Here is a 21313-nt window from a genome sequence, read left to right as displayed (position 1 = left end):
TAAAGTATATGGTAGTAATGTTTTACTTGTTCTCATTAACTAAGTTAATAAGTTACCACCACCTTGACCACCTTTCATTTGCCAAATTCAGATCCTTGATGCAGATTATTTTGACTGAAGACTCATTTGATCAAGAAAAGCTTTTTCCAGTCTTTGATTGTTCAGTTTTGCTGAGGTTGTGCAAACTGTGGTCTCATATTTCTGATCTTAGTTTGCAAAAGACATACCTGAGAGTTGTATACAGTCCAACCACTTTTATGTATGTGTGTATGCAGTATACTGTATACAGTCTGAAAGATCAAGTTTGGTTTGGTATTTGCTCTTTATTTATTCTACTGCCTAGGTTGTGTTACAGAACAGGTGACATTTTAATTCTACTGTATCATGAAATTAAGTTTCCTCTTTTGCATTGGTTCCCCCTATTCATAAAAAAATTAGAATTTAATATCAAGCAGCTGTGTTTTGATTCACTACCAGCTCTTCCTCTTTAGCCGTCATCTGACCGTGTATATAAATGTCTGAGTCTCAGTACAGCCCTTGTCCTTACAACTGTTTTTGGTTTGATTCGATATTTTGTTCATGAGTTTTTGAGTTTACAACATCTGCATGCCTGCATTTCTTTAATCACTCTGTGCAATGCTAAGACTAGCCAAGAAGATGCAAGACTGCATTTTTCTTGTCGTCTGCTTGGTGGTTTCATCCACCCTCGCCATGAGCGTTGTAAGTATCTATGCATACTACTACATAAAATACAAGAGGTGTTTTTTATGTGAGCTACCATACATTACTGACTGAATGTCATCTATTTTAAGTTTAAAAAGAAAAACGTCGGACTGGAAATAGTAGGAGTTATAAACTGAATTTCATGGATTTTCTTTTAACACATTTTAGACATATTATCTACAAATCTTAAAAACACAAATGTAATGTTGAATCTTCCCTAACAGTCAACCAAAACCTTCATCTCTGTTGTTAATAGTTAAATTAGTGGATTATGTGTCAAACCTCAAATAAGATGATTCACTTGTATATTTATTTTTACAAGATACTGTTTGTCTTGATAATGTTTCAGATATTCAGGATGCTTCTTTGCATCCTTAAACTTACTATACGCAGATTTTTTGCATATTAAGAGTAAAAACTTTATTTTGACTTTACATTTTCACCAACTCTAAGCTTTTCTGATTTTTTTCCTCAATGATTCCTTAAGGCAATAATTTAACTTTCTCTATGCACATTTTATTCATTGTAAACAATTGTTGATTTAAAGAAGAGAAAGGGCCCATTTTTACTTTAAAAACATCCAGGAATGGCTCACAGCACAATAGCAAACTGGTTAAGGCAAAAAATGTGAACTTTTAAAAACTATATTAAAGTGCATGTCATTTGCTATGATTTCTAGACTAATTTAGAAAAATACAGCTACCTTTCCAAAACAACAAAAAGAAACATATTTTATCTGTTTCTTTTAAGATTTTATGTAAGATTTTCTTTTTAATTCTTATATGTATGTTTTTTGTAGGACGATGGGAATATGGTTGGTAAGTTATACTATGTTTTGTTTTTTCATATTATTTTATAAATTCTACTTTTTGGTCTTTATATACCATGATCTCCAAAGGAGTCATTTTGTGTTTTTGCAGACATTGATGAGAAAAAGAACACCACAGATGGTAAAACTGATTTTCTATTAAAAGAAAAACTATGTTTACATCAAATTGTACAATGGATATGTATTACCATTTAGTTCTTTTTTTTACTAAATCATTAACTTTTATGTTTTATCTTAGATTTGTTAGTTGATGACATACACGAGGTAAGATTTTTATTTATGCAGGCAAACTTTGAACTTTTTTTTTAAACATTGTTTTACAAAAATTGTCACACAAATTCTTTTCTCATGATTATTATTTTAGGTGCCAGAGAATGCAAGAAGTACTATTTTAGGAGGGCCCGGTTTGTGGAAATCTCCAGTTCCCTACGTGTTGGACAAAAGCCTTGGTAATGTCATTGGGTGACTTTAAAATATACATATACATGTACATGTCTTTTAATTGTGTGCTGTCTAGTTGATAAGGAAAGAAAGGATTAAATTGATTGAAAACAGAACATACAGCAAACACTCATGAAAAAGTAGTTGTCACACCTTGAGTAAAATAAAAGAAACCAAAGCAGACTAAAGTGAAAATGTTTTGTTTTACTTGAAATCTATCTGTTTACAGAGTGTAACTGTCTTTATTGTTGTTCTTTCTCCACTGCTATTTTTTTTTAATTGACAAAAGACCTGAATGCTAAAGGAGTCATCTTGAGAGCTTTTGACCAGTTCAGAGTGAAGTCATGCATTGACTTTAAACCAAGGGATACTGAGGAGTATTACCTTTCATTCCAAAACTTAGTTGGGTATGTACATTTTGTGTATTTGTGCAAGGTTCAATAAATGCAACTCACTTTTCACATTGACATTTGTGTGTAGTCTTGTGTCAGGAATAATGCATTCACAATGATAAAAAAAGAAAAAATGAAAGATAGACAGAGAAATAATAAACAGTGTACATTCACTTATTAGCCATGACCAGTATAGAGTAAAACGATAATCTGTGCACTGACGTTGCTGTTTCTCACAATAATCTGTAATTTTTCTATTCTAGGTGCTGGTCATACGTTGGCCGAACATTCTTCAACGGACAGGAAATCTCTATTGATGCAGGCTGTGATCACATTGCTATTGTTGAACATACAATTCTTCATGCTCTTGGCTTCTACCATGAGGAAATCAGGCATGACAGAGACGACTATGTGCAGATAAACTTTGACAACGTCATAGCAGGTTTAATAATTTTATTACAGTGTACTTGTTCCATTTTGGTGCAACAAGATGTTTGATGAAATAAGGGTATAAAACATTTAGTAATTGCTAGATTGGAAGTATAATTACATAAAAACAATAAGTCAGGTCAGCATAGCTTATTTTGTATGATATTATCTCCTCAGTGCTACATTTAACTTTAACAACTTTGAAGAAGTTTGATTGTGTACTTTGTGCAAAAAGTGTGTAGTAAGTCTTTCAACCACTTTGTAGATTTGTAGCAGGATTAGAAATACCAAATACACTAGTATTTGGTATTTCTGTAATATAATGTCTAATTATGAATAGTCAGTCACTAATAACATTTATTTTTAAGTCTATTTCCATAAAAAAAAAAATCTTGTGTTCAGTATTTGGGTATTTTTGTGTTCTTAGGACAAGAAGGTTATTTTAAGAAGCTCGGCAGTGATCTGAGCGCCACCCATAATGTGTCATATGACTACCTGTCAGTGATGCACTCTGGCAAAAATGTATTAAGCAATGGCAATGGCTCTACGATTATTACCAAAGACCACAAATTCCAAAATGTTATTGGTCAAAGACTGGATATGAGTCCTCGAGATGCTCAAAAGTTGAAACTTCTCTACAAATGCAGTAAGTCCTACAACACTGATTATTCAAATTACTAAAACAAATTGATTTTGTCAAAGTTGACTTTGTGCACAGACATTCAACATAATGTCAAACTTGTGATAGAAGTAAAATATCTAATATATTACAGGAATTATCAGGACTTTCAGGAAGCTAATTTTCATTGCATTTTAAGTAAATTGTTTTGAATTGGAACAATTGAGCTAGTTAAGCTTTTGGGAAAATACATAATATTGAATTCAGTTATAAGATGATGTTGCATTGTTTGGATCAAGTAAATATTAAAGAAAGACACAACTTTAATAATTTTGCATTTTTGGCAGTATTGAAATATCCACTGCAATGTCACAACAGTACTGTACACTGTTGTATGCAGTACAAAGAGTTTTATGAATTTTCTATTAAAACACGACTTAGCTCTGAATATAGAAAACTGTCAAATGAAAAACATGCAGATGCATGAAACTTTGCAAGCACACGAATTTAAGCACAGTCAATGCAGAATTAAGCTAACGTAATTTAACACCAGACTCCTCCAATGACAGATTTCTATTTACATATGGAAATAAATCTATGATGTAGTTAAGTTAATCAGAGGTGTAAATAATCCTTGAACATGGGCTTTTCTGATAAGCACAATAATAAAACATGTCTACAGCATGGAAAATGAAGAAAACAATGAAAAGTGAATTGTAGATTATCTTATTTAGGCACATAAAAGCTAAAGACTTACACTTCATGTGCTAAAGTGTGTATCCATTGATAAGTGGAGGCTGTGGCATTTCAAACTTTTGGCTGTTACTATTGATATATATATACTCTGCCATAAAGACGATTTGATTTCTTCATTGCACCCCTGATCCTCATTGAACTCAAGGAAGAAGTTGCTAATAGGTTTGACTCAAAGTATTATTTGATCTAGATATAAGGTGTATCTATCCTTTTAGCTAACTTGCACTTATGAAATAATGAAACTATGGTCAAGACAAATATTTAAATATTCAAAATGTTTTATTAACAGATTCCACAGTTGCCTCTATGTTTTTCTGTGACTTTTCTAATGGGATGATGTGCCAAATGAGTCAAATGAGCAGCTGTGCACAGAGTGACAGTGAGTGGGAGGTGGTTACACAAGTTAGTAGCGGTCCAAGCACTGACCACACCACTCTGCCTGCTGGAAACGGAGAAAATGGTAGGCATATTCATTACATTTTATATTATAAAGCATGAAATAGTTTGTGCATAGCACAATTAGCACAATTATCAGACACAGGATGAAGTTCAAATTTACTCAAAAGTAAATGTTATTGCATGTTCATGTATATCCGATTTATATTTAAACTAGTGTAAATATGTGAAATGATATATTTTTGTTTATATTACATTTACATGCTGTTATAAAAAGATACATAGTCTCATTTTTTCTCACTGCCACACATTAAATCCAATCTTGTTTTTAATGTTTAGGTCTGTTTGGAATACCAAAATTATTTCTCTTTGCTGAATTCAGTAACAACAAGAGAGAAAGATCTTGATAAAATAAAGCAAAATTGGACATCACTACATATGCAATGTCTAATTCACATATGTAGTGAATTAGACATTTGATACTAACTTTAAAATTTTAGACAAACATATCTAATTAACCTGACATTTAGGAATAAAGCATGTTCAAACAGGAAAGATATGACTCACTATGACTCATTGAGAAAAAATGTGTCTGATTAGGCAATGTTTATAAATATCTGGTTTCACCTGAATATGTATATAGGATGATGGAAGAAAGATATTACCACATTGTTTTTAACCTTATAATTCTAGGTCAGGAAACAGGATATTTCATCCATGCTAGCACATCATCAGGTCAAGAGGGAGACTCAGCTTGGCTTGGGACCAAAATCATGAGTACGCAAAGGGAATGTAAAGTCCAATGTCTGCAGTTTTACTATTTCCACAGTGGAAATGAGTCAGATGAACTTAATATCTGGATCAGAGAGTTTCAGGATGAGCATGACACCAGAGGAACTCTCCGCCTCATGGGACAGATCACTGGTAATATCTGCGATGAAATCATGCGGATGCTTTTACCAATTTCTCTAAGTATCTTATATTTTCTTGATGATAAAGGCTTTTCTGTTCTATGTTGTTATTTTCTGGCAGTTAGTACGTTTGATAATATGCTTTTCTACATGTGCACCGAGGCACTTAAATAGTATATCATGGTGACCTAAAAACATCCTTTCCAGGTCCTCCAACATCTCACTGGAAGCTCCATCATGTTTCTCTCAATGCCACCAAAAACTTTCAGGTGGTGTTTGAGGTTCGGAAAGGAGCAGGAAACTCTACAGGCGGCTTCTCCATTGATGATATCAATCTCTCTGAGACCGAGTGTCCACATGTGACCCTGCAGATTGATAACTTAGGGAGACTTTTAAACACAAGTACTTTTGGAACTGCAATATACAGTCCACGGCAGTACTCCAAAGAGGGCTATGCTTACCGGATAGCTGCTGTACTCTACAAGACATTCCTTGGAATGTATGTGGAGATCTTGTCTGGTGACAATGATGACCAGCTGGAATGGCCTTGTCTACAAAAACAAGTGACCTTCCAAATGCTGGATCAAACCCCTGACATGAAAATGCAAATGTCAAAACAATGGAGTGAAGTTACACATGAAACTCACAACCTCTCTAATGGTAGGTGCACTACAAAATTTGGAAATTACTGTAAGGAAAATCTTTAATAATAAAGTGGTAACAATATCTACTTTGTCTTATGTTAAATATGTTTTATATAAACAGGTATCAGTTGGTGGGACAACCCTCGTAAAAATGGAAGCATAGTTTTTCATGAAAACGGTGAGGCAGTCTATGGTGGGATTCTGGTTGGGTACCACTATTTTGCATTTTTGGAAGAACTGCAAACCAGGGAGTTTCTGAAGGGAGGTAGCGCCATCTTCATGTTCAGCTTTGAAGGTAAGTAGGCATGTCTTTGCTCAGAGCAAATTATTGCTTTCGTATCAAAGCCACCTATTTATTTAATAAAAAGGGGAGATGCCAAAAGCAGTATTACTTTGGCAAACACAACACTGCTATTGTTAGGGTGTTTGAGGTTTTATTTATGTGGCAACCAGAACCAAAACCGAATGAAAATTGAAGTTGTTTATGGAAAATTAGAAAATTCTCAAATAAAATTAGGCCTCTTCATAGCTTCCTTTGGAATAAATAATCAACATTATGAGTCCCAGTAGAGACAGGACTCTTCAAGAATTTTCTTAGAGATCCGTAACTGAAACAATGCTGGCTCATCCATTGTGTGGACTAACAAGTTCTATGGGAACATTGAGGACAGGGATATGTAGAGTATGATCTCCAGAAATCTTGGGGTAGGACCCATGGGCTGAGTGGGTGCGCAAAGTCAGGATTGTTTTAAAAAAAAAAAAAAAACTTGTTAAGGTGATGAAACTGAATTTTCCTTTTCTTTTACTGTTACTAATTTTTTTTAATCTTTTGGTAGATCTCACTCCTCTGGTTAATGGAAACTCCCTACCGTGTCCTCAAGTGCAACCAATGAACATCACAGCTCGCTCTAGAAACTGGGATGAAGGCCCATGTTTCTTAACGGGGTGAGATTTAGCGTCAAATATAGTTTCACCTTAACAATGTACAAATCTTATAACCACAACTATCCCAGAAAATAAATACTAAAATAAATACTTGACATCCAATTAGTGCTGTAATGCAGATAATGCAGACAAAATATGTAAGGTAAAATATTTTAAAATGTTTTAATCATCTATTTTCTTTTTATTCTAGTGTTCCTGGGTTCTCTCCTGGTTTGGTTGCTTCTCTGCTGCTCACCCTCCTGCTGCCAATAATTTCTATGTTGGCTTGATGAGACTATGGAGCCGTAAATCTTCCCTTCAAATATTTTGCCTTTGCACAAACATTAACAGTAATGCTTCTGAATCCCTATGGATCATTTTTTTAAAACTATGATTAAAAGAAAATACTGCACTATAAGGAAATTTTTTTTATTAAGAGCATTTGTATGGGATGAAAAACTTGCATTTTAAACATGTTTGGTGGTGGGAACACATTTTCTTTTATATGTATTTCTTGTATTAAGTATTGGTAAAACAAAACAACAACAACAACAAAAAAAAACCTTACTGTTGGCCTTCTGTTTATCGAATTTGAAGGATCAACCAGTGTTAGATTTGTTTTGGGTTTGAATTTCCAACGCTGTATTTACCAACACACTAACATACTTTACTATGGATCTTTGGGCTTGGTGGCTTAATAAAGTTGATGAAAATTTAAAGACAAAATGTGGGGCCCTTTATTCAGGTAGAGGTGTCATAAACTACCACAGAATGTATTTTACTCAACGTTCCTTGTCCTAAACATCACTGTATTGTGTAGCTTTTTTTTTCAAAGCTTTTAACAATGTGGCTTTTATTGACCTCAGGCTTCAACCCCTGATGCTTTTTTACTGCTTCCACTACTGTGGATAACATTTGATTTAACAGTTTCATAACACAGACAGAGAGAAACTTTAAACAGTTTTGAAAATTGTTCTGCCATACAGTCTAGCAAATCCAAAAAAATATCCTTGCTCAACAATGAAAGTGATAGCTATAATAGTGAAAGGGAGCTAACTCTATAGATTTCCCTCAACAAATAAGAAATAGGAATATGTGCAAATAAAAGCCCTTATTAAATCATGAGTGAGGATGGTATGGTGAGATTTCATAAATATTTAGGGGTGTAATATGTATTCAGTTTAATTAATTTTATTTGCAGTGCACCAATTCACAATGAATGTGATCTCACAGCATTTTGCAAATAAAAATAAAATGTAGACATAACTACACACAAATTACAACAAGTGATTGAATTATTTAGAAGGTCACCAATTCCCTACTGATTTTGTCAGCAAAGAAATTTTCAACAGACGCTCCATTTTCTCAAGACACCACTTTTGGTATATTTTCAATTCTTGTTTTAGTAGCCAGGTCATTTCAGCTTATTATTCCAGTTAGTACCAAAAACTATGGAAACCCATCTGATTGCATCAAGTCTTTAATTTTGCAGCAGTTGCTCCGACTGATCATGCATGAAAGCAGAACTGCTCTTTAACAGACAGAAACCTGAAGCAGAATCTGCCTTTGTGTGAACAGCTGTCCACTGCAAATGACACGGGGTTGGAGGAGACAGAGCAAACACACACTCTCTTTTTCATATATAATTTTTGCTTTGGCTTAGACTTTTGTCTCCTCACCTGCAGTTCAAGGTACAAAAAAATCTATCCATTGGCTTCACATAGAGACATAGGTTTCACCAAGCCTTGCAGCATTTTCCTTACATCTCATCTGTGCAAGGGTCTTCCTCTTCATTTTTTTCCACCTCCTTTCACTTGTATGTTCTTTGCCACCTTTGCCTGCCACACTGTCCCTTCTGTTGATCTTTTGCTTCTTCCCTGCTCTATTATGAATACTGTTATGAGTATATGGTATTTGTAGCAGTAAAAGCTGAAGTGAAATCCATTATTTGTATTCCCAGGAAAAAAAGAGGGCAACTGCAGGCATTTTTACATAATAAATACTTATACCAGACTATAATGCGTTTCCAGTTTTTAGTACAAACATGGCCTCTATGCTCTATACTGGGCATGGATGGTCAACATTTATGACTGTCTTTGTTGTCCAGTGAAGGTAAGTTTTTTGGTATTCTGGGAGATAAATATCAGTATATAAGTTTTGTTCTGGCAATTATGCAGAAAATTCCAGCTTTGTTAATTTCTTAATTTAATATCATTGATTATCTGGAATAAACAAAAAGAAAAGCTTTTCATTACATAACACATCAGATTTAATTGTCCCTCAAAATCACATTGAAGCCCAATGTGCAGAGTGCAGCAGTCATGCTGCTCATGATTTACTGAAACTAAAAGAGATCCAACAACAGACGAAAGAAGGTCAGAGAAGTAGATCGTTTCTTTTTTCCATCATATAGAGGGTCTTTAACAATAGCCGTTTCAGGAAAATGCTTTATATAATAACTTTATTGCCCTTATGTTGCAGCATCTTTAGCTTCTCTCCTGAAAAATTTGGCTTCTATCCCCACTCTAACAGCTATCAGCATGCACCAAATGTCACCATACATAAGTTATGCCTATTAAACTGGAGTGGAGTGGATACAGGCTAATTCCTCCTAAGCATTTTGTTGGAAAAATTAAGAGGCTAGATTAATTAAAAGCTACACTCATGATTTATGTAACATAAATTATATATTATGGCCTCTGATTTACTTTACTGTTAGTCAAGTGAAGTTGCTCATCTTAAATATTGATCCGTCACATTTGGTATATATAATTTCTGTTTGTGATCAATCTGCAGTTTCTTCTGAAGCATCTGTACAGGGCCTGAACAACCTGGCTTTAATATCAGTGTAGTATGTAAACATTTTCATCCAAAAGAACATGGCACTCCTACCTGCTTGGATGGATGATGAAGATGATGATGATGATGTGACTGCCCCCCTAACTTTGCTGTGGACAGCAGCTGCACTTTTACCTTGTATCTATGATCTGGATACTCATGTGGTCAAATATGGATCAAACTGTCTAGAAATTACAGTTTCACAATTGAGTTTCAGATTCATGACTGGTTATGACCTAATCAACTAACTACATGGAAAATATTTCCATTTTTAGCTGGTTTTTGACTAGACAAATAATCTATTTGATCTGTTGTGGCTATATCCACCTTGTGCCATCAACCAGTGCCTAATATAACTTTGTTTTCTGGAAGTTAATTGCAACTTTTGAACCTAACCTTGATATAATCACCTGTTATAGAATTTCCTCTAAATGTTTTCTATCAATGTAACAATGTCTTTAAAACCAATTAATAACTTTTTTCCAGTTGTTCTTTCATTTTATATGTTCAGTTTTAGAACTATTTATGTTTAGATCTCTGAGTCTGTGTTTCTGTTTTATTAACACATCTGTGATTATATTATGCTCAGTAGTTTTCATGTTTTGACTTCATTTCAGCCATGATGTTTGTTTCTCTGTGTATTTCTTCCAGTTGAAAGAAAAGTCCCCTCCCCCTGACTGTCACCACTGCAGCTGAGACTGAAAGTATGACTTTATATACTTTTAATCAATTAAGATACTTAATATGTATTGCTTTATAGATATGGCTAAAACAGCTTTGCTATAGATAACAAAGAAATAATAAAACAATGAAAAAAACCCAGTATTAGTTCTGAAAAAGAAAAACAGTTTACACTCATATTTTGGATTCAAGTTGATTCTTGCTGGGCCCATCCAAAGCAACAATGTTACTTGCAGTCAGAAGAAACATGTTGTTGACAGGGGTATGGATAATATTAGGCCTAACAATATATAAAATAAAATAAAAGCTTCACTGGTTATTTTTTTTCTAAAATGAACTCAAATCATAATCAATTAAACATTTTTGAAATGTGTTGACATCTTTCTTTTCTCTCCCTGTGAATGAGCATCTGTGGAAATGACAGAAAACAAATTATTAAAAATACTGTAACTGTTAAGAAGTTGCTGTCAAGCAAAGTTGACAGGATTGCGACTGGATAGAGAATCCATTTCGGTGGTTGAAATATTTTGCATTTACATGGCCAGTCTTTTCTCCTCACTGTCAAATTTAGTTAAACATATCATTCAGTACAATAAGTCTGGCTTGAATCAGCCCTAAAATTAGATTAAACATGTTTTGGCTCTCCTTTTCTGGTGAATGGATTACTACTTCCCTCTAGTGGTCAGTAATACATTTCTGAGTCTATGTATGTTTCTGCAGTACCTGCAGACTTACTGTATTGTAAATGTTTGTTTTGTTGTTGTTGTTGTTGTTGTTGTTGTTTTATTCAAAGCTCATAATTCATTGATACAAAATTTTCTGAAGACAGGAAAACATCAGATGTCACTGCATAAACTAAATTTAGGACTGTTAAGTTTTTCAGTAAAATGTTTTGAAAGTTGTGTGATGAATCATACTTACTCTGTTTAAGATCACCCAGACAAGATGAAAAGAAGAGCTGTAATATAGAAACACATTTTTGTCACTCACTGAGTTAACCTACTTTCAGAAAGTAGACCTTTATTGTACTTGTAATGTGTACACAGTAATACATACCAACACATATTACTCCAGTGTGTGCAGAAATCTGGCCTTTATTGGGATAAGGAAATCAAGCGGCATTAGCGTTAATTTTGCTATATATGTATGTTCAATTTAAAAGTGAATCTTCATTATAAAAGTATTGGTTTTTCAATCAGGCAAATAACATGCTTACTTGTAGCACTCTGTAAACTATAATCACTGCAGACTGATACCAGATAAAGTTAAAGCATGCAGTCTATTTTAAATACTCACTGAGCACGTTATTAGATATACACATTAAATAGTATTTTTATCAGATATGGTAAATCAGCCACCTGGCAGCAACAATGTGCTATGCATCTGTTGTGTGTGTATGCGTACTTGCACCAGTAGTCGGTCCGTGGAATCTACGGTTGGTGTTTTGCTCTTCTTCACCTACAAAAGAAAAATTATTTAAATAAAACATATATTTATATAATAATAATATATAATAAAATAAAAATATTTTTTATTCTATATTATTATTATTATTACTATTATTATTATTTAAATATTTATTTTATATATATATTACATTAAAATGTCATTGTTTCAGCAGGAACTATTGTTCACGTAGGTCACATGAAACCAATAAAGGACAATGTGTTTTTTATTCTTATGTTTAGTCATAGATTTATGAAGTACTTCTGTAAATCTGACTCACTCTTGTCTCGCCTCCTTTCTCAAATTACAGTAGAAAGCAGATTTGCAATTAAATAATGTTATTTCAGTGGTGAAACAACAGTCACTTAACATCATCAAAGATAAATGTTTTGCAATGCCTTACTTACACCCTTTAGATATGTTGGTAATTTTCAGTCCATTCGTCTCTGCCTCAAATTTCTGGATGTTTATTGGACAGTAGATGTTGATGGTGAAGTCGGAATGGCACACCGAGCAGTTCTTTCCTACTGGACGAACTCCAGAACAATTTGGGATGTTTTCTTTAAGTTCTTTTTCAAAGAGAAGGGAGTCATGAGGTCCAAAAATCCTCTCTATGTTTGGGCATCTGCTCTTGTCCCTGCAGGTAAAGCAGTCATGCGTCGTCCAATCTAGAGAAACTTGGATAAAATGAAACATATAATGTGCTTCACGTTCACTGGGTAAAAGTTAAAAGATAATAAACCTGTTTTAAAAAAAATACATTACTCATCAAACAAGGATAGTTACATTTTATGGCCCATCATATTAAACAATTAAATAAAAATAAGGGATTAAAAGTGTTTACAAACATACCAGCAAATCCAGGACAGATAGTGAGTATCACAGCTACTAGATAGCAAAGAGACACTGTAAGAGAAATAAAAGTGCATTTCTACTTATGAGAATTGATTTAAAATGTATATATTAAATTGCTGAAGAAACTTGAGAAGTAATTCGACAAAGTAGCCAAATTACTTTTTCTACTTAAGAATTGTAACAAAATAGACTTGATGTCTATCGTGTTACTTTTTTTTCTATAAACATCCTTTTATATCTTTGTAAGAAATTCCAATATGACAGCAATATGGTACACTCCATATTGTAATTCAGTCAAACACAATTATAGGGTTTTTTAAAGTGACAAAAACTATAAAACTGCATTGAAATGGGTAACAAAGAATAACAAATAATGGTTTTCATTTATGCATGCAGTGGACCTAGATTTAATATCATATCCCTATCCTATTATTTTTCAACAAAATAAGTTATTGTGATTTTGTCTTTTCAGATCTTCTACTGCACCTTTTCTGCCCTCCATTTCAGAAAACATGATGCAACTCATGGAGTCTCTGTAATGGCTGCTGTCTTAAGTGCTTCTGCTTTCATAATGTTTTATTACATATAACCATGACATAGTGAGTAGCACAGATTTATATCTCAGAGGATAAGGTTTCTTGTGTGTTTCATTACCTAAAAAGAGGATGGGAAATCTAAACTAAACTAGTTTCTAAACTAAACATGGATCTTTGTTTGGGCATCTGCTTTTGTCCCTGCAGGTAAGGCAGTCGTGTCGTCCAAAATGCTTTTGGATTGTTTCTGCTTTTGGATTTCATCAAAAGCAGAAACAAAAGGGTTGACAATTGCAACACTGTTCCAGGCATCAGTTTAACATATTTATGTAACATTTAGATGGATCTGTTTCATAAATTCAATAAATGAGAATGTAGCAAACATTTCCTCTCTTTTGATTGTGCAGGTATCCAGACTAACATTTCAAACGTTTGTAAATAATTCTAAACACACCTTCTGTTTGATACAGCATTATCCTATATTTATTTAGCAAATAATTTTCAAAGACTCTGGCATTTGACATTAACACATCATTATTACGATTAAGTATTGCTAGTCAAAAACTGTGGAATACCTGAACAATACCAGGAATACTAGGTATTCCTGTGTTACCTGCCAAGAATGAAAACCGTTAAAAGCTTTGAATGAAAACCGTTAAAAGCTTTGAATGAAAACTGTTAAAAGCTTTGATACTCAATGTGTTAATCACATTCAACCCAGAACAATATGGATGATCATAATGGTAGTTCAGGCTAGGGGTGTGGGTTAACCACCGAAGTTTCTCAGGAGCTGTTTTCGAGGCTTACGATAAGTGAAAGAAAATTAAAACTCAGCAAAATATACAAGGTTTCTCAGTGACTTATTCAAGCCAGACTAATCAGAAACTGAAAAAAAAAAAAACAAACTTACATTTTGTCCTTTGCTTTGTGAAAGCGTGCATCATGATCAGTTGCCGTTCCCAAAGCTGTCTGGTAAGTTTTTGACTAATCCAGGAAGTTGTGTTTAACATTTAACATTCACCACGTGGTGGCTTTTCATTTTTGGGCAAGCTAAGCTGATGAGCTTGTAGGTTTTAAAAGTTGTTCCTTACAGAGCAGTATATTGAGAGAGAGAGAGACCATTTCACAACAAGTAGTTGCTACACAACACTCTTGTAACTCATAAAAGTTTTGGCTTAATTTTAAATGCAAACTTGCATCCTCTGAGTGTCATAGGGGAGGCCATCAGACACTAATCAGTCGGTCTAATCAAAGTATTTCTGAGCTACTGTTAGTGTTGCTGTAATGTAAAATGTGCTTTGGGGAAAATAAACTGGGGGAAAAAAATCATAGTCAGAGTTCAGAGACTGGTTTAATAGATTCACTGTGACACTTTAATACACTTTATGCTTTATTGATGCTTCAAAGAAGCAGAGTTTTGAACAGTGATATCTGCCCACACAGTAATCTTGTTCTCATTAGTGGTGATATTGTTTAATCAATGACTCAAAAAAGTGGGCAATATAAAAATAATTATGACTTACTGAAATCACAATAGCTTTAAATAACCAAAACCATATCATGTTGGAAGTATTTTTATTGTTTATCAATTGCAAATAGTAATATGTCAATAAGACTAGCATGCATTTAAAAATTAAGTAAGCGGAAAAATTTTGTCTTGACATAGCAATTGATTGATTAGCAAATCACAGCAATAATAAAAAGTGTAGTTAACTGCAAAGAAAAATACAAATCCACAAGTGGAAAATAGCAAGCAACAAAAAAAGAATCAAGGGAGTAACAGTGTCTATGGGAGCAGTTTCTACCTGGATTTACTTTAATGTTTTCATCACATTTCCTATAATGTTAACAAATACAAAATGGTGTTACTGGAAATAATTAGAGATTAAAAATATCACAGCTGACTTACTTTATTTTTGGGATTATTTGATTTTTGAGTTTATTATGCATATATGATTAAAAAAAGAAAATATCAGACAAAAAAAATATCAGAAAATGTAAAGAATTATTTAAGAATCCAAATCTATGAAAAATTTAACCAACCATCTTGATTCTTCCAGACCTGAAAATAAAAATTACATGCAAGCACAAATGATGACCATCTAATAGCAAGTTCTGTCTTCCCAACCAGGCACACTCACAATGTAGATCACGGTGATTCAGAGCAGCATCACAACAGCAACTGTAAAATGACAACACAAGTCAAGTTGAGTCAAAGCAAAAACAGAAAGGTTAGCGGATTTATCCCACCATCAAGATCCATAATACATACCAACCAAAATACACACGAGTCCAGTAAGTATACGAGTGGGACCTACAAATGAAGCAAAAATAGCAAATAGTATTGGAACAAAAACTAGATGTTAAATACATTTCCAAAAGCATTTTGAATTGTTTTTTGCTTCTGAACAGATTAAGACAGCCCTGCTGTTTGTCTCAGGGCTCAGTGGTAGAGAAAGAACCATTTGTACTGATATCAGTTCTCTGTCCAGCTGTAAATGGCTTTACACTTGCACAGACAATGCCAGCTGACAGTGCCAACCAGCATTGTCACCCTTTATTTTCTGCCACATTGCAATAAAAGAAAGAGCTCTAGAAAGCTGTGCTTTGTTGACAATTATCACAGTTAATTTCGATGACCTGCAAAGGCCAATAGTGTTGTGATCCAAGCCGTATACATACTCGCTTTGTTAGCTGGTCCATTAGGTGCAGAGTAAGACTTCTGCTGCACATCACCTGAAGGCAAAAAATGAAACATAAAATTGACATGAATGGACAAAAGACTTGACAAGAGAGGAAAGGAGATTTTTTTTTTATTCTTATCCTGACAGAAAAAAATATGAAAGTTTGATATGATAAGTCCAAACGTATAACTTTTGTTTTGACTTTAGAATGCATAAGAACTGGTATATCATATATTTTATTCAGTTTACTTTAAAATGTCAAAACTGTGATATGAAATTTCAAATCTTTCTGGACTGAAAAGAGTCCCCAAAGTTTCAACACTTTAAATACATCTCCATTTCAATATTCTTTGAATAAATGATTAAAACATGAGTTGAAACTGTAGAGAAAAAGTGAAATAAGTGGGAAAAAAATGTAGACCTAAAACCAATTAACAATCTCAAGTAAGATTTGTACAAAGACACTCCTCGTCTAAGCTGATTGACCTTGAGCTATGTTGCAAAGAAGATTAGATAAAATTTACAGATTCTTTCTATTAAAAGCTGGAACAGAAATATCCCTATACACCTGCAGCAATAATTGCAGCAAAAATATTTTTTACAAAACACAAATGTATTTTTTTTTCTAAGAATGTTGAAACAATATCTCTTTTACACACGATTTTGTGTTGTCTGTTATATGGTTGCATAATTTCAGAAATTTGTGATACTTTACCTTAGAGTACCTTAGAGGTTATACAGGATGAGAAAGCAAAACACTTCAAATATGAGATTCTACCAAATATTGCGTCCAAGTGGCCCTTTGTGATTGTGATACTACGCGTACTGATATTGTGATAATGATGTCAGTTTGATGTCCTGGGCAGCTCTAATCTATTGCATAAGTTTGTGATGAAAATATGTCAACACATAAAATGTTCAAGGAGTTAAAAATATTACGAAAGGAACTGCAGCTAAGTTCCTTCCATAATAAGGAACTCAGCACGTATGCCGAGTTCAGCATAAGTGCTTAATGAAATACTTACACCCTTTAATGATGTTTGTGATTCTTGAGCCATTGCAATACTCCGCCTCAAATGTTGTGATGTTGTTGGGACAGTAGATGTTCACGTCTGACTGAGACCGGCACACAAAGCAGTTCTGTGTGATTGGAGGGGCTCCAGAACACTTTGGGATTTCTTCTTCAGTGGGTCTGTCATAGACCAGACGATCATTTTTCACATATATCGTTATCAGGTTTGGACATCTGGCCTTGTCCATGCAGGTGAAGCAAGAGCCTGTGGGTCCAACGTGAGAAAATAAAACAGTGACTTAAATAAAAACAACTAACAAACTTTTTTACTCAAACTTTCGGTTTTATGTTAGCACATCATGTTAAAAAGATGTTAAAATAAGACAAGTCTTAAGATAAGTATCATGGCCAGTACTAGTTCTAAGAGTAACAAGTTTAAAACAAAGTCTTGTAATTATTCTTCTTTCTTCAGATCTGGCAAGACACACGTAAATACACAAACATATAAATATAAAGTAAACATTTCTTTGGAGAACATACGTGGTTTTTATACAAAAACAAGAGTATACACTATGCAAAAAAAAATAATAGTTGCTAGTGGAAATGTCTCATAGTTTGTGGTGTTATTTTATTTTGCAATTTAATTTGGAGAGTAAAGCAGCAAAGTCTTGTTAGGAATGAGAGATCAGTTAATCTTTGACAGCCACAGATGATAGAAAGGACTTCTCTTAAAACTCTACTTGTATTATATAGCGCAGATTTCAATCAACAATTGTCAAAACAGATAAAATATAAAAGACTTGATATCACATCAGTTTACATACCTACTACCTTTAGTAGATGCTTCATCATTGTTGGCTACAAATCAACTTCTTGAAGCTTTTCTAATAGTGGAGTAGAGGAAAATGATTGTTGTAATTTTACCGTCGGGCACTAACATTCCCGCTCTAGTTAGTATTCATCCCTATCCACACAGATGGCTTCTTCCTGTCTTCATAAGAGAGTATTTTGGTTTCCCTAAAGGTAAGAGTGAATCATAGATTCTCTGAATTTTTCTGTCAAATCCTGAAGGTTTGAACTAAGTCATAATTAGTTTTAGCTTTCCAACTTTAACTAATGATTGGGTCATTAACCTTAGTATATTTTATTGAAAGTGGTGAACCTGCATTATTCAATGACGATCAATTTTACACTTAAGCTAGATGAATATAAGCCATATCACTGCTTTAATAATTATTGTTTTGTAAGTGAAATGTTTCTGGTGGTTTGAAGTGGAGTATATTGAAAAGTTTTTAAGAACATACCAGCCGACGCATCACAGACACCAACTAATTGCATTGTCATCATGGAACAACACACTGTAAAAACAGACAAGAAATACAATGTGTGTTTATTTATCATGCATATTGTTTCTTTAACTTTGAGCACAGGAGATATGAATAGATTTCTAACTTCATACTACCAATCAAGGTTTTCCACTTTAATTTTGTGCTGTAGCGATCAGTAATTCTTTTCCCTGGAACCCTCGGATGTCTCTTTTGAATTTTTTCCCGAGCTTTCTGTCTCGGGCGGCACGGAGCGAACACTTCTTTCAGTCCTCCGTCCATCTTTCCTGGAAATGGTTGCTCTTCCGGGTCAGGGCTTGACTGCTTCCACTTTCTCGCTTCACCCAACTCTTCCCCGGTAAACGCACAGTAATTAGGCTCAAACACCACTGGCATTTCCTTCGTTGTCAGCTCGGAGATCTCTGCCTCAATAAACATGGGTCTCACAGAACTCGTTTTATTTGCATTGGGCAACCCACATCCAGCAATGTAATTGTCACTGGAGACGTGCTTCATGTCAGCTGAGAAACCTGCATCACTGTAACAGACAAAGGAATGTGTTTGCACGCAGTTTCATTTAGAAAATATTAGTTTAAATTTGAAAATGCTGGCATTTATCAAAATGAAAGTAAAAGGAAGACAATGGATAAACATACCCACTTTCCTGGGTGGGAAGGCCTTTCCCACCTTTAAAATGAAAACACAATATGGCCAGGATTACTAGATTACAAAGCAATAATATTCAAAAGCATCAACTTAATATTCTGAAAAGTGTATAATAAATAGAGTAGAAGAAAATATTGTAAAAATGTGACACTAAGAGAAAAAGAAATATTAAAGTCAGAATGGAACTCCCTAATATCTGTTCATTTGTTACATATGTTGAGCACAAATTAGTAGAAACTGATGGTCAGTGGATGTAAGGTGCTGCTGAGAGTTTAAATAGTAACACTAATATCTCCAAATTAAAGCAGATGACTTAAATTTACTGAACCTGGTTCTGCTAAAGGTTTCTTCCTGCTCAAAAGAAAATCCCCTGTTGCCACATGTTTGCTCTTGATTGCTGAAAAGTTAATGACTCTGCATTTATTTGTGTCTCCTGACAAAGATTACAATATTTTATGTTGTAATTGTATTGTAAATTTGGACTGCAATTAAAATGCAACTCTCTGTGATTTGTGTGATTTGAATATATATTTCATAAACTCGCCTTCAGATGACATTTGAGATGATTATTTGCCATTCACAGTAACTCCTCAGATAAAGGAAGTGAAACCTTTGAGAAAAGTTAAGAATGCACTCTAATACTGTAGGAAATTATCTAAAAGGCATTTATTTTTCGTTACTTTGATCCATACAAGACTTATTCAAACCTTCTCTCTTATTCTACGATTCTTAATCACGTTCTGGCAAAGGAGTAGTCGCTTTATATGTAACGGTAGAAAAATACAATTTATGGGTCCTCTATACAGCAGTGACATAATATTCACTCGTATAGGCCACATAGTTTTTAAAATAGGCCGATGCGGGTAAATGACGCAGTAAAAATGATTTCTTAGAAAGTTTTAAATCGTAGGAAACTAGAAAAATACTTTACAAACACACACATCTTCTATGTGAAGTTAAAACAGAGGGATTTGGACAACATAATGTGTGAAATAAAAGTCAACCGCAGCCAATGCAGCCTGCAGAGTTCAGGCCGGGTAGGCCTGAACTCTGCAGAGCAGAATAAGTTTCTAACTTATTGTCTCTTTTTATTGTAAGACTGTGAGACTAACCCGAGAATAACAATTATGTATAACACATAAATTAAGGTGTGTTTCATAATCGGATACATAAAAAAATCACCTAGTACCTGTTCAAGTCGGGAATGAATGAAATCATCAAAAAGTAAACTTTCGTTTATTCGAAAATAAATATTAACAAACTTACTTTCTGGTTGTGGTTCCTCGTATGTGAGAGCCATTTTAGCAGCAAATATGCGGATTATGACTGCAATAAAAGCAGAAGGAAGGGAATTAATGTGAACGACGGAGTAATTACGAAGGCAAAGACGCCCTGCTTCCGCTTGTCTTACTGTCACAATCCAATCGCTGGAGTTGATATTATTTTTCTGGGCAAAGGCTCCATCTGCTGGAGAATTGAAGCGTTGACTTTTTCTCTCACATTATCGTAAAACAGTCAGTTACGACACTTATGTAAATCGTCACCTTCCTAATAGTTTTTTTTCTGTCTTTTCTTGTCTGTCTTCTATTTATTTATTTATTTATTTATTTTTTTTCCAAAATCACTTTTGGGGGGCGGGAGGGGGAATGATTTAAGCCACTGTGAATTTAACTTAAGTCTTAATTCTTTGCCTCCTATCAGTTGCAGCTTCTAAAGCTTTAGTATTCAATTCAGCTTGTATAATGTCAATTCATAACACATGCCATTTCAAGGCATTTCACAAAAAGAAAAAAAAATAAATAAATAAATCCTCTGACACAGCTACTTGTGTATTTTCTGATTTGCATTAGTATCCCAGGACCTTTAACTTACAGGAAACCAGTATCTTCAATGCTAAATTCTGCATATGTTAAGATTGTCATTCTGTAAGGAATCACCATAAAACAATAAGTTCTATCTGGGTACAAACTTCAAAACCTAAAAAGAAAATAAATTTGAATAGTTTTTTTGTTTTTTTTTTTCTCAAAATTTGATTTGACTAAGTTCTGTTGACTGAACACAATGTAAATGAAAGTATGTGGTGAAAATAAAACATTTTATCTATGCAAATTAGATCTGTAAAACATTATCCAGGAAATCATTTGGGCTTCTCTATTAATCATTAAGTTTTGTTTAACCTGGAAAATATGCTGTTTTAGATAAGGCAGCT

General features: G+C 33.9%; 2 protein-coding genes across 2 annotated transcripts; one reads left to right on the top strand and one right to left on the bottom strand.

Annotated features, from left to right (window-relative positions):
- The first annotated feature begins 542 nt into the window (after positions 1-542).
- Positions 543-7783, top strand: LOC103139250 (meprin A subunit beta-like). The gene is made up of 14 exons (XM_007553779.2): positions 543-720; positions 1523-1541; positions 1644-1673; positions 1791-1816; positions 1917-2001; positions 2283-2400; positions 2649-2827; positions 3242-3460; positions 4479-4649; positions 5279-5509; positions 5704-6156; positions 6262-6435; positions 6977-7085; positions 7276-7783. The coding sequence occupies exons 1-14, from the start codon at positions 637-639 to the stop codon at positions 7352-7354; spliced, it is 1977 nt and encodes a 658-aa protein (XP_007553841.1). The 5' UTR covers positions 543-636; the 3' UTR covers positions 7355-7783.
- Positions 7784-14975: 7192 nt separating this feature from the next.
- Positions 14976-20500, bottom strand: LOC103139246 (uncharacterized). Its single transcript, XM_016672352.1, has 8 exons — positions 20371-20500; positions 19095-19125; positions 18573-18976; positions 18418-18471; positions 17127-17378; positions 16100-16153; positions 15690-15731; positions 14976-15599 (listed from the first exon to the last, which is right to left on the bottom strand). The coding sequence occupies exons 1-8, from the start codon at positions 20402-20404 to the stop codon at positions 15577-15579; spliced, it is 894 nt and encodes a 297-aa protein (XP_016527838.1). The 5' UTR covers positions 20405-20500; the 3' UTR covers positions 14976-15576.
- Positions 20501-21313: the final 813 nt, after the last annotated feature.

The sequence above is a fragment of the Poecilia formosa genome, unplaced genomic scaffold (assembly GCF_000485575.1).
Source record: "Poecilia formosa unplaced genomic scaffold, Poecilia_formosa-5.1.2 Scaffold59, whole genome shotgun sequence".
NCBI classification, from domain to species: Eukaryota; Metazoa; Chordata; class Actinopteri; order Cyprinodontiformes; family Poeciliidae; genus Poecilia; species Poecilia formosa.
The sequence above is the reverse complement of the archived record's forward strand: the minus strand, read 5'-3'. Positions and strand labels throughout refer to the sequence as shown.